Here is a 13,671-nt window from a genome sequence, read left to right on the forward strand (position 1 = left end):
CACAAAGCTAGTCTCAATAAACTTAAGAAGACTGAAATCATGCTAAGCATGTTTTCTGACCACAACAGTATGAAACTGGAAATCAATTACAAGAAAAAAAAAATGGAAAAAGCACAAATACTTAATGGCTAAAGAGCATGCTACTAAACAACCAATGGCTTACCAAAGAAAGAAAAAAAGAAATAAAAAATACTTGGAGAATAATGAATATAGAAATACAATGGCTCAAAAATTTTGGGATGTAGGGAAAGCAGCCCTAAGAGGGATGTTTATAGCAATACAGGCCTACTTCAAGAAGCAAGCAATTACTCAAACAATCTAACCCAATACCTAAACAAACTAGAAAAAGAAAAACAAAGCCCTTTCTAGTAGAAGAAATGAAATATCACAGATCAGGGCAGAAATAAATGAAATAGAGACTAAAAAAAAAATCAACAAAACTAAGAGCTTTTTCTTTGAAAAGATAAAGTTGATAAACCTTTAGCTAGACTCATCAATAAAAAGAGAGGACCAAATAAATAAAATCCGAAATGAAAGAGAAATTACAACTTATACCACAGAAATACAAATGATTCTTCTAAGAGTATTATGAAAAATTATATGTCAACAAATTGGACAACTTAGTACAATCTTCCAAGACTGAACCAGGAAGAAATAGAAAATCTGAACAGACCAATTACTAGAGATTATTATAATTATTAGACCAATTACTACAATTATTTAATTAGTAAAGAAATTTAATCAGTAATCAAAAAACTAACAAAATCTCAGATGGCTTCACAGGTGAATTCTACCAAACATTCAAAAAAGAGGTAGTATTTCTCCTACTCAAACTATTTAAAAAATCGAAGAGGAAGGAAGGCTTCCAATGTCATTCTATGAGGCAAGCACTACCCTGCTATCAAAACCAGACAAGGATGCTATAAAAAAAGAAAATCAGAGATCAATAACTCTGATGAACATAGATGCAAAATCCTCAACAAAATATTAGCAAAACATATTTAGAAATACTTTAAAAAGGTCATTCACCATGACCAAGTAGGATTTATCCCAGGGATACACGGATGGCTCAATTTCCACAACTGAATGTGAGCCACCACATTAAAAAAAAAAAAGGATAAAACAAATGATTATTTCAAAGGTGCTGAAAAAGCATTTAACAAAGTTCAACATTCATTAGTGATTAAAAACTCTCAAAGTGACTGCAGAGGGCCCATATCTCAACATAAAGGCCATATATGACAAACCCACAGATAATAACATCATTCTCAGTGGTGAAAAGCTGAAAGATTTGCCTCTAAGATCAGGAACAAGACAAGGATGCCCACTCTTACCACTTTTATTCAATGCAGTACTAGAAGTCCTAGCTATAGCAATCAGACAAGGAAAAGAAATAGAAGGGATCCAAATTGGAAAGGAAGAAGTAAAACTGTCACTATTTGCAGATGACATGATACCATATACACAAGACCCTAAAGACTCCACAAAAATCTATTTGAATTAACAAATGAGTTCAGTAAAGCCACAGGATAAAAAAATCCATGTACAGAAATCTGTTGCATTTCTATATATAAATAATGAACAGGAAGATAAATTAAGAAATAAATTCCATTTACAATTGCAACAAAAAATAATAAAATACCTAGGAATAAATCTAACCAATGAGGTAAAAGACCTATACTCTGAAAACTATAAAGATATTGATAAAACAAACTGAAATGGACAGAAATAAATGTAAAGCTATTCCATGCTCATGGACAGGAAGCATTGATAGTGTTAAGAAGGGCATAATGCTGAAAGCAATTCACAGATTCAATGCAGTATCTATCAAAATACCAATAACATTTTTCACTGAACAAGCAAAGAATCCTAAAATTTTTATGGACCACAAAAGACTCCAAATAACCAAAGCAATCTTGAGAAAGAACAAAGCTGGAGGTATTATCCTCCCTGATTTCAAACTGCACTACAAAGCTACAGTAGTCAAAACAGCATAGTACTGACACAAGAACAGATACATAGACAAATGGAACAGAATAGAAAGTCCAGAACTAAACTCATGCCTATGTGGTCAATTAATATATGATAAAGAAGGCAAGAATATGCAATTAAAAAAAAACAGTCTCTTTAATAAATGGTATTGGGAAAACTGGATAACTGTCTTATACCATATACCAAAATAAACCTGAAATGGATTAAAAAACTAAATATAAGACCTGAAACCATAAGATTCCTAGAAGAAAATATAGGCAATAAACTCTTAAACATCAACTTCACAAAGTTTTTTCTAAGTATATCTTCCCAGAAAAAAATAAACAAAAATAAACAAGCAGACAACATCTAAAACACTTCTGCACAGCCAAGAAAACTCTCAACAAAATGAAAAGGCAACCTACTGTATGGGGGAATATATTTGCAAATGATATATCTGATAAGGGGCTAATATCCAAAATGTATAAAGAACTCATGCAACTCAACACCAAAAACCCAAATAATCCAATTTAAAAAATGAGCAGAAGACCTGAACAGATATTTTTCTAAAGAAGACATACAGATAGCCAACAAGCACATGAAAAGCTGTTCAACATCACTAAATATCAGGGAAATGCAAATTAAAACTACAGTGAGATATCACCTCACACCAGTCAGAATGGCTAGTATCAAGACAAGAAATAACAAGTGTTGGTGAGGATGTGGAGAAAAGGGAACACTCATACACAGCCAGGGCTCCTCAAAAAACTAAAAATAGAAATACCCTATGATCCAGTATTTCCACTTCTGGGAAGAAAGCAAAATCACTAATTTGAAAAGATGTATACACTCTTATGTCTAGTGCACTGGTAGATGAATGGATAAAGAGATGTGGTACCTACGTACAATGGAGTATTACTCAGCCATAAAAAAGAAGGCAATCTTGTCATTTGTGACAAAATGGATGGGCTTAGAGGCTATTATGCTAAGTGAAATAAGTCAGTGGTCAAATACCATATGCATTCACTGTTATGTGGAATCTAAAAAACAAAACAGAAATAGACTCATGTACAGAGAATGGACTGGTGGTTACCATAGAAAGGTGTGGAAGGATGGGTGAAACAGGTGAAAGGGATAAAGAGGTACAAACTTCAAATTATAAAATAATTTAGTCACAGGGATCGAAGTATAGCATAGGGAATATAGTTCATATTATAGAATATATTTGTATGGTGACAGATGGTACTTATGGCACTGCATTTTTGGTAAGCATTTAATAATGTATATGACTGATGAATCACTAAGATGTTCATCTGAAACTAATATAATATTGTATATAAACTGTACTTCAATATAAAAGATTGGCAGAAATAATAAATTTATCCATATACTCACTGGAAGATATAAATATGGGTATAGATACATAAATTTATATAAACATATATACACAATTATATGTGTATATATTTGTATATAAGGATAAGCTAGTATCTTGTTATTGCAATGTCCTTTCTAAGTACTATACGCAATGCAGAAGCCATGAGGTCTAATTATATTAAGAAAAATAAGAACTCGGGTACAGTAAAAGATACTATAAAGAGACTTAAAGTACAAATAATAAATAAGGAATAAATACTTTCAATTTAGAGAATAAAAAGGAACACTATCCATAAAATGAGGAATTTCTACAAATCAATAACATGAAAAATTATAAAATAATAAAGTCAAAGGATTCAATAAGAAATTGGGATGAACAATAAACATATTAAGGAATGTTTGAACTTACCAATAACCAAAAGAATACCAATTAAAATAAAGCAATATTTGTTGATTAGAAAAGCAACAACTGCTAAAGTCACAATTCAAGACCAACAAAACTATTCTATAGCAAAAAAATATAGTAGGAACAATTTTGGATAATAACCAAAAGTCTAGAATTATTTTGAAACCATTTCTTTATAACTTTTAAAATAATTAACCAACCTGAGCCACTTTAATTGAATTCTGGGTAGAGCCACCAGCATGATACTCGACTTTGAATTTCTTAACAAGTTCATCAAACCTATAAGGAAATCACAGTAGAAAAAAGTAAGTTAGCATCTGTCAGTTGTCACAATGCAAATTTTTCTGATGAGAAGTGCATTAAATCACAATTAGTGGAATTTTCTGTTATATAACTATATGAAATAAATGAATTAAAATATTGTATGAAAAACTTAATTAAATTTCCATACTTAAGAAATTTTTTCCACACAAATGTACAACTATAAGAATTTAAAATATATAAGCTGCCCATAATTAACAATTAAACTAAACAGAAGGTAAAAATCAAAATGTATAAATTACTTATAAGCAATTCATATTCTCCTATATTACTGATCTCTAGAATCCTTATATATATTCTAATCAGTTTTAAAAGTTTTAGGTTCCATAAAAACTACTGACTTATAATTCATAGAATTCTGAAACTATACTGGGCTGTATGATTGTAGGCAAGTTGCTTAGTGACACAATTTCTGTAGCCGCAAAATAAAGGCACAGAAAGGGATAATTTAAAGTTTTGAATTTTGTCATCTGATTAAAGCTATAGAACTTCTCTCCAGGAAGATACGTACATTCACTACACATGAAACTTTTCACAGAAGATGATCTGATGATCCATGTACAGTCCTCTTATTATACACACCCAACCAAAGGACCATGAATATTTCAGTAAGTCTCAAATTAGATTATCATCTATTACTATGGATCACAAGTCAATATTCCCTACTACATGTCTCTAACATGTTAGATGCTGGGGAGGAAATCCAACTGGCATAGGTATGTACTTTAATTTTAAAGGATTTACAAGCTTTGGAGGGACTAAAGGATGAATACACATGAAAAAATAGAGAAAATTAGAAAATACCAAGTTATTCAATAACAAAATGTATGTAATATTGACAAGGGTTACAGGAGGCCAGTCAAAAAACAGAGAGCTTGAGATGTGTGCAGAGTATTCAAAGATTTCAGTCTTGGAAAGTACTTCCAAGCCTAAGTATAGAAAACGATCCTTTTATTCAAATGAAACATTTCACAGAACTTCAAAATATAAAAAAGAAGTAAATGTACATATTGTTATATTAGGAGTAGGAAGAATGGGGCTAACTGACTCCCATACCTCCAATTGTCTTAGGGTTCCATCTATAAAACCTTGAGAGCCAATGACCATAATTAGCAAACCTGCTCAGAACTCTGACAATACTTGTATACCACTAATAACACTAATGTAATAATATCATTAAAGAAAGCAAACTACATAGGTACAGATACAGATAGGTGTGTAGTTTGTGGTAGTTTTACAGAAGTTCTAATTACTTTCTGAACTAGGTTATCAGGTAAGAGTGATGTTAAAGATTGAAGGAGAACAGGAGGGTGAATGGACAAAGTAAACAAAGAGTGAGTGATCAGTTGCTAGGATAATTTGAGGTCCCCCACTTTCAAAAGCCAATTCCTCCAAAGGTTTTGGGGCACATTTGTAGTAGATTGAATGGTGGTCTCCAAAATGATGTCCCACCAGAACCTGTGAATATAACCTTATTTGGAAAAAAGGTCTTTGCAGATATTAAGTTAAGGATCTTGAGGTAAGATCCTCCCTCCTGCATTGTCCAGGTGGGCCCTAAATAAAAGGACAAGTCTTCTAACAAACAGAAGGGAAAACACAGAGGAGGAGATCACGTGAAGATGAAGGCCGAGACTAGAATGATGTGGCCATAAGTCAAGGAAGCCAAGGCATGCCAACACCCACCAAAAACTGGAAGAGACAAGGAAGGATTCTCTTGATGGAAGATAAGTGCAACCATGCCTACACCTTGATTTCAGACTTCTACCCTCCAGAACAGTGAAAGAATAAATTTCTGTTGCTGCAAGCCATCCCAGTTTGCGGCTGTTACAGCAACACCATCCTTTCTCACTTTCTCAAGAATCTCTTTCCTTAAATCATAACTTTCCCTAGTCTATCAAACAACTTCCCCAGGAAGAAGTAGATAGGCCTAAATTTGTTATAGATAATAAAATTACAGTAAAACAACTGTATTTCTAAAAACTTAAGAAAATATAAAGACAAATGTAAAATGAAACATCTGTTTAGAAGGCATACAGCATAGGGCTCAATAGCAATTTGATCAGAGATTGGAAGGCTAGTTGCACCACTTCCTGTGTGACCTTGGCCACATCAATGAATCCTTCAGTATTTCATTTTCCTCACTGGTAAATCGCAGCTAATAATACCCATGTCATAAACTTATAAAAGCACACAAAAAATGATTATTTAGATTAGATAAAATGTTTTAAACAGTTACTTTAGGCATATAGTAAATACGACTATGATGGCTATGGAACCTAACTAAAACCTCAGAGGGTCTGAGATCCCAAAAGTTTTAGAAAAAAAAAGGAGTGATAATTAAAATATTTCTTTGTTTCAGAACACCTCAAGACCTTTAATATGCTGATACACACTGTGAAAATTCAAGATTGAGAGTACACACATTTCCTAAGCTTATTTGGTCATGTAACCTTTTTCTCTAGACCATCTAGCAAAAATAATTTTTTAAACAATAATAGTCTAGAACCATATTGGTTCAATAAGGTGACTACTAGCCTGACGTAGCTATAGACATTAAAATTTAAGCTAAAAAAGTTAAAAAAATTCAAAATGCAGCTAATCAGTCACACTAGCCACATTTCAAGTGCTCAACAGCCATGTGTGGCTAGTTGCTATCATACTGGAGGTACAAATACAGAACATTCCCATTATTACAATAAAGTTCTATTGGATGGTATAGGAAGTTCAATAACAAAAACAAAGTAAAAAAGCAGAGTAAACATAATCAATTTTAGAGCTGACAGGAACCTAATAGAATGCCTTCATTCAACAAATGGGAAAGTGAGGCATGAAGTATCTGAGCAGATTTCCAAACAAAAGTCACACATGACACACTAGTAAGTCAAAATTAGAACCTCAGAATTACTTGTGTCTCAGAATTACTTGTTGGGTTTGCTATGTGAATAATGTTATGAACACTGATGTATAACATTTGTGAAGACACAGTATTTTCATTTCTCTTGGGTATATATTTAGGAGAAGAACTGCTGGGTCAAATGGTAACTCAGACTTTTTACCGAACTGCCATACTGTTTTTACTACCTGCCTTAGTTTTTCCTCAGAGGCAATATAGGGAAACCACTGTCTGTCTAATTTCATGAAAAAGGAGCAACTAGAGAGTAATTTGTTTCTTTAAATTAACTTCAAATTTTTTTAAATCAATAGTTGTGTAGATGACCTGAGCAATAAAAATGAACATAGATAAAAAACAAGATAACGAAAATACTCAGAAATTGGATAGAAAATATAACAAATGAAAGGTATGAAGGGAAAATTAAAAGTCACATAGAATGGATTGGGTGACCGACCCAATATCCAGTTAACAAGACTGACAGAAAGTAAGAATAGAGATAAATGAAGGGTAAGAAAGAAATACGAGAAAAAAAAGCTTCAAAAGAGAAAACATATATATGATTTTCAGATTTGTGAAAAAAAAAAAAAAGCAATTCTACTACGGAGTAGGTAGTAGGATTCATACTTGGACATACCTTGTAAAATTTTAGAACTCTCATATTAAGAGAAAACCTGAAAGGCTACTACAGTGAAAACTAACAGATTACCCAGAAAGGAATAAGAATCAGAGTAACACCAATATCTTAAAGACAAGTGAATGTTGTCTTCTATACTGGAAGAAAAAATTATTTTCAAAATAGAATTCAAATTCCACTCAGATTGTAAACTCAATGTTAAGGAAAAATATAAATTTCACAAATATAAGTGCTATTATGCCTCAAAATTATGAAAAAAATTAATTACTAAGAAGGAAGTACACTAATCGAAAAGAAACAAGATAGAAGATGGCATAAGGTTTAGAAAGAAAAGAAAAGAAAATGTGAGAACTGGGTATAACTTTGGAAAAGTAAAGGAATCCAGAAAGAAATTAAAAGAAGGCCAATACACTTTATTACATGTAAAATTCTCCCTTAAACAAAAATTGTAACAACAAAGGATTACATTTTCTCTTCTATGAATCTATCCAATCACACTACTTGGTTCTACAGACAATAAGAAGAGAATAAGATTTACCTAATGATTTGGCAATGATCTTTTGTTTGGTTTTCAATTTTAGAATCTATGCAGAGAGAAAACATTAACATTTTTATAGTTGCAAAACAGGATATAAAAACTTTACGTATAACATTGACATTCTGAAGATAGCAGAGGGAAGTAGAGAGATGAAAAGCTTTCTAATTCTCTCTCCTTTAATTGAAGAGTCTATAAGTACCTCAAATGTTAATAACGAAGTTTTTAAAAAGAGGTTGTGTGTATATTGTTTAAAGTCATAAAGTCAATCAGTAGAAAAATCTAAATACATAGACTAACATAAATAAGACAGTGAGGAAGGAAAAAGATGAAATAATCTTCATCTTCCAGATGAGAGTTAATAGACATTCAAATTTGTTAATTCAAGAAATAGGGCATGACTCATTATGCAGACTGACAATGTTAAACTAAAATCTGTTAGTGTTTGCAGCTCTATGGAGAGGAAAGGAAGAGAATATTTCTGTTTTTAGTTTTGTTTTTTATAAGTTTCTTAAGGGTATCTAAAATAAGTGTGGAATTTTAAAAATAGTCATAAAGTGAACACCTGTGTAACCACCACAGATAACTATATATATCATTAACATTTTTTGTCTCTTTACTCAATAATCTGTATGCCTAACCCCTGCACAAACTTCATTTTTATCTTAATTACTATTGCTTTTAAGTCTTAACAAAAGGACAAGTACCCTCACCTTATTCTTCATGAATGCTTTGACTAACTTAGTCCTTCTGCACCTCCAATTAAATGTACCGTGTCAATGCCAAAAAATAACCTGTTGGGATTTTTTACTAGGATTGCGTTAATTCTATATATCTATACAGGGAAATGTGATATCTTTCCAATATTAAATAGTCCAATTAATGATAGCAGTATATATCACAGTATATTTATTTGGATCTTTAATATCTCTCAGTTTCATAATTTCTGCCATAAATCCTACACATCTTAATTAGAGTCACTACTTCACACTTAATGTTTTAATGCTATTGTAAGTCATATTTGTTCAAACCTAATTTTTATTTCTTGCTGATATTTGGAAATATAATTCTTTATATCAATTCTTTTATCCATACAAGTTGCTAACATCTCTAATAAATTCTAATAATTAATCTGTTTTTGACATACATACATAATCATCTTTGAGAATACTGACAATTTTTTTCTCCTTTTTTCTTGACTTAGTCCAGAAACTAGGACCTCCAGCATGACATGCATACAAAATAAACAGTGAGTGATATGGGGAAGGCAGAATAGCACAGAGAAGACAAGCAGTGATTCTATAGCGTCTTACTAAGCTGATGGACAGTGACTGTAATGGGGTATATGGGGGGGACCTGATAATGGTGGGAATCTAGTAACCACAATGTTACTCATGTGATTGTATATTAATGATAGCAAAATTTAAAAAAATAGTGAGTGATAATGGGCAAAGTTAGTCTTATTCCAAATTTTGTCCTGATATATCCTGATGAATGATATATCCTGTATATCCACATTAATTCCAAAAACTAGAAATCTTAAAGAGAAGTGTTTAATATTTCACTCTTATTTATTTTTTACTATGTGCATACAATATAAACTTTTCTGAAGAGTCAAACTTTTAAAAATCTTATAGACCTGTCTCTACTTATATTTTTCATATATATCAATTCAGAAATATTAAATTACTGAAGCATATGCACAAATAATCAAACAAAATTTCAACATACACTTGTATATTGCAAACAAATTACCCAATATACATGTGTACCAAAAATTATACATGTGGAAAAATTCAACCAAGGAAATAAGAATCTTATATACATTTATTTTGATTGTATAATAAGCATATAAACTGTTTTATAATAAAAAACATTTTTAAATTTCCTTCATTTTATAATGGAAGAATGTAGCAATTTTCCACACAATTATCTAAAAAGAAGAACTTACAGAATAAAGCCAAATAAAAAGCACAGCACAGAGAACTAAGTGACTCTAATTGAAAGAGGCAGCTTGAGTTTAACATTTGAACTGGAATTTGACAGTTAAGGGAGAAAAATTATTCAGGGCTAAAGGTAAAACAAAAAATACAACATATTCAGAGAAACAAGTTAAACACAGACTAAAATATAGTAGTAAAATCAAAGTAGTAAAAACTGACAAAGAAAAAGTAACTCTCTGTCACACCAACAAATTTAGACATTATTCAGTAGGCAACTAGGAATTATTAAATCTGTTTACTAATAGTGTGAAAAGTACATTTAAAAAGAAATGATGATAGCACTCTTTGGAGGATAGGGTAAAACAAAGAGAGGCAGATCAACTGCCTTTAGAATAGTTCTTATCAAATATCAGATGCTGAACTAAGGGACTAGAGAGAAGTGATCAAACTCAGGAATCGTTTCTGAAGTGGAAGACAGATAGCATATGATAAATAACTGGGAGTGAAAGATATGGCAGAGGGATGACAATTCTGAGATTTCAGTTTTGATGGTGTTAGGAAAGGAAATACAGGACAGAACACACATGGAGCAAAGGGAACTTCTAAGTAGTTGAACCAAGAAACATTTCTGTTGAGGGAGCTGATTACAATGAGGCAAGATTAGTTCCTTTTAATTTCTTAGAAGGATTGGGCACACAAGTCATATGTGACGTGTTTTCTCTATATACTTTTCTAGTTGATACAAAATTTTCTGTTTGTCTATGAATGGTATGCCTTGTCTGTGTCAAATTTATCAATAACCAGTGGAAAATGCCAGGAAAAGATGAAGGGCTGTCTCTCTTTAAAAAAAAAAAGCAAAGAAGCTCAGGCTAAAAAGATTAATAAGCCTCAAAATTATTATTATAACTTTATAGGGAAATACTCAACTATTTAAAGATATTAAATATTTTCTGACTTGTTTAAGGAACAAAAGAGTTTATGGTATCTTTACATTTTATGGGAAACTTCTATATATGCCCATTCTGTGACTATATTTTTTTTACAGGAAGTTAAGTGTAGTAATTTTAATACTTTACAGATTCATTCTTACTTTCTCCTTTTGGTTGAGCTTTGTCTGAATGGGGTGGGTGTATCAAATACATCAATCAAAAGACTGACAGAATTGAAAGAACAGCAACTGATTCATTTTTCTACTAGCAATTTATATGTGAAGCACAAACTAATTAAGCATACAGCTGTTATGATGCTAAAGAAATTCCAGGAAGAATGTTACTTAAATAAAATGCTAGAGAAAAATTGGACTCAGTGTTTATCAAACCTCTGGATTAGAATTTCCAGTTGACAGAAGCAAACAGAATAAGAACAAATTTGATAATATATAAGATATTTAAAGCTTTTCTATAGAAAACCAAAATTAAACAAAAAATTAATATAAAGGAGAAGAAATGTTAATACAAAAAATGGTTATTGTATTCACTTAAAACATTAGTTTATGTTTTAACATTAATTTTAATGAATTTGTTAATCCAATATTTTTAGACATTAATATTCTTATAATGAGAAATAAAAATACAGTCTCAGATAAATGGACAAATGAACACTGAACATAAGAAAAATGATAAAAGTCAAAAAGCAACCATCCTTGTTCACTAGTAATCAAATACAGATTTCCACACATTAAATTGGTCAAGATTATATATAGTCAAAATTATAATACTCAGCATTAGCAGAGATGTGGAAAAGCTGACATAACCATGCAACATTAGTAACAGAACTCTTTTGGAAAGTAATTTAGCAAAATATACCAACAATATAAAACTGTTTATATCGTATTATCATAAAATTCCATTTCTAGGACTCTACCTTAGGGAAATAACCCCAAAATAGGGGAATGATTAATAAGTTATAGTAATTATCATTGGAGGAAATATAGTAAAGCTCATATAATTATTTATATACTGCTTTATTCTAGGAAGGAATTATGACAGCTTATGAAGATGTGAGTAATATATAGTGAATAAACACATTAAATAAATGTACAAAAATGACATTAAAAATAAAACTAGGAAATTAAAATGAAATTAAAAGAACATAAAATGTAAGACATGAACATTTGTACTGTATGAAAACCACCTGGGCAGATAGGCTACAGGAAGGTCAGTTTCTGAACATTTTAATCAAGATAATTATGATACTATACTGAAGAGAGTAGCTAGATTTTGCTGCTTGTCATTAAAGTGTAATGATTGTTTCATAAAATTGAACTAGTTTCTATGTTATAAAGTTAGTGTTAGGAACAAGGAGTAAATGATTTTTCAATGAGTTTTAAGAGGTATATTAATAATAGTAGAGACACATGTGGTCTAACACAATATTTCCAATGTGATAAATAAGCCTGTTCTTCTTAGAAAATTTAGTACTCAAGAGTAAAGAATACCAAAACAAAAAAAAGTAAAGACAATCACAAATGTGAAGAGTAAGAACAGGATTTGTTGGAAGATGAAATTACAAGGTATATTCATTATGCCAAAGAAAAACAATCTCAGGACTTCTAATTCCACAAACTGTGATCCACACATAAGGATCTGAATGCAAAAGTCTCACCCACAAATTCTGAGAATCAGGTATCGTCTAGTTCAATTCAAGGAAAATTTGTAGACACAGGGCATTTTGAATTCTTAATTTCATTCAGTTTTAGGTTAAGAAATTTCTTCTAAGATACAAGCACTATATTATTTTTTTAACCCCAAATAAATTACCCAACCAATGAAATAAACTGGCAAGATAAATGTAAAAGGTATATAAAAGTGAGAACTCTAATAGGAAAGTAACTTTTTATTTTCTGACATTCCTGAAAAAACTAAGTGACCTACCAAGCTATAATATTTTTTTACATTACATAACATTAATCCCTAGTAAGTCTGATAGCCTATGCTCAGTCTGAATATGTTATGGTGAATCTAGTAACTAGGCTACTAAAACATTTTTCTCAATTTCTGACTTATTATACATGATTGATCTACTATTTCAAAAATATTGTTACAGAAACAGACTTTTAAGTAGTTACTGTAAATTTTAACTTTGAGAAGGATATACTACCCATAACATAAAAAGAACTGTCAAAACTCAGTAACAAGAAAACAATCCAATAAAAAATTTGGCCAAAGATTAATAAAAACACTATCAAAGAAAAGATACAGATGGCAAAACAGCATGTATTATAACATCATTGGTCATTAGGAAATCCAAATTTAAAAAATAAGGAAACATATCTATTAGAATGGCTTAAAAAAACTCGTGATAAGAAGTGCTGATGAGGCTGTGTGGATCAACTAAAACTGTTATACATTGCTGATGGAAATGGAAAACGGTACAGATGTTTTAGAAAAAAATTTGGTAATTTCTTACAAAATTAAGCATATACTCACCAGACAGCTCAGGAACATGACTACTTAACCAGCTTTATTTATCATCACCAAAAACTTGAAACAACCTAAACGTCCACCAGTTACTGAATGGGTAAACAAATTGTGGTACATCCATGCAAGGAATACTATTAAGCGATAAAAAGAAACAAACCGCTAATACATT

General features: G+C 31.1%; 1 protein-coding gene across 4 annotated transcripts in view; it reads right to left on the bottom strand.

Moving 5' to 3' along the window:
* ADK (adenosine kinase) overlaps positions 1–13,671 on the bottom strand; it is a 606,631-nt gene that overhangs the window by 366,686 nt on the left and 226,274 nt on the right. For all 4 annotated transcript variants that reach the window (XM_037013272.2, XM_037013270.2, XM_037013268.2 and 1 more), the window contains exon 4: positions 3,955–4,033. In XM_037013272.2, coding sequence (XP_036869167.1) covers positions 3,955–4,033 — 79 coding nt within the window. The remainder of the gene's footprint in view (positions 1–3,954; positions 4,034–13,671) is intronic.

The sequence above is a fragment of the Manis javanica genome, chromosome 7 (genome assembly GCF_040802235.1).
Source record: "Manis javanica isolate MJ-LG chromosome 7, MJ_LKY, whole genome shotgun sequence".
NCBI classification, from domain to species: domain Eukaryota; kingdom Metazoa; phylum Chordata; class Mammalia; order Pholidota; family Manidae; genus Manis; species Manis javanica.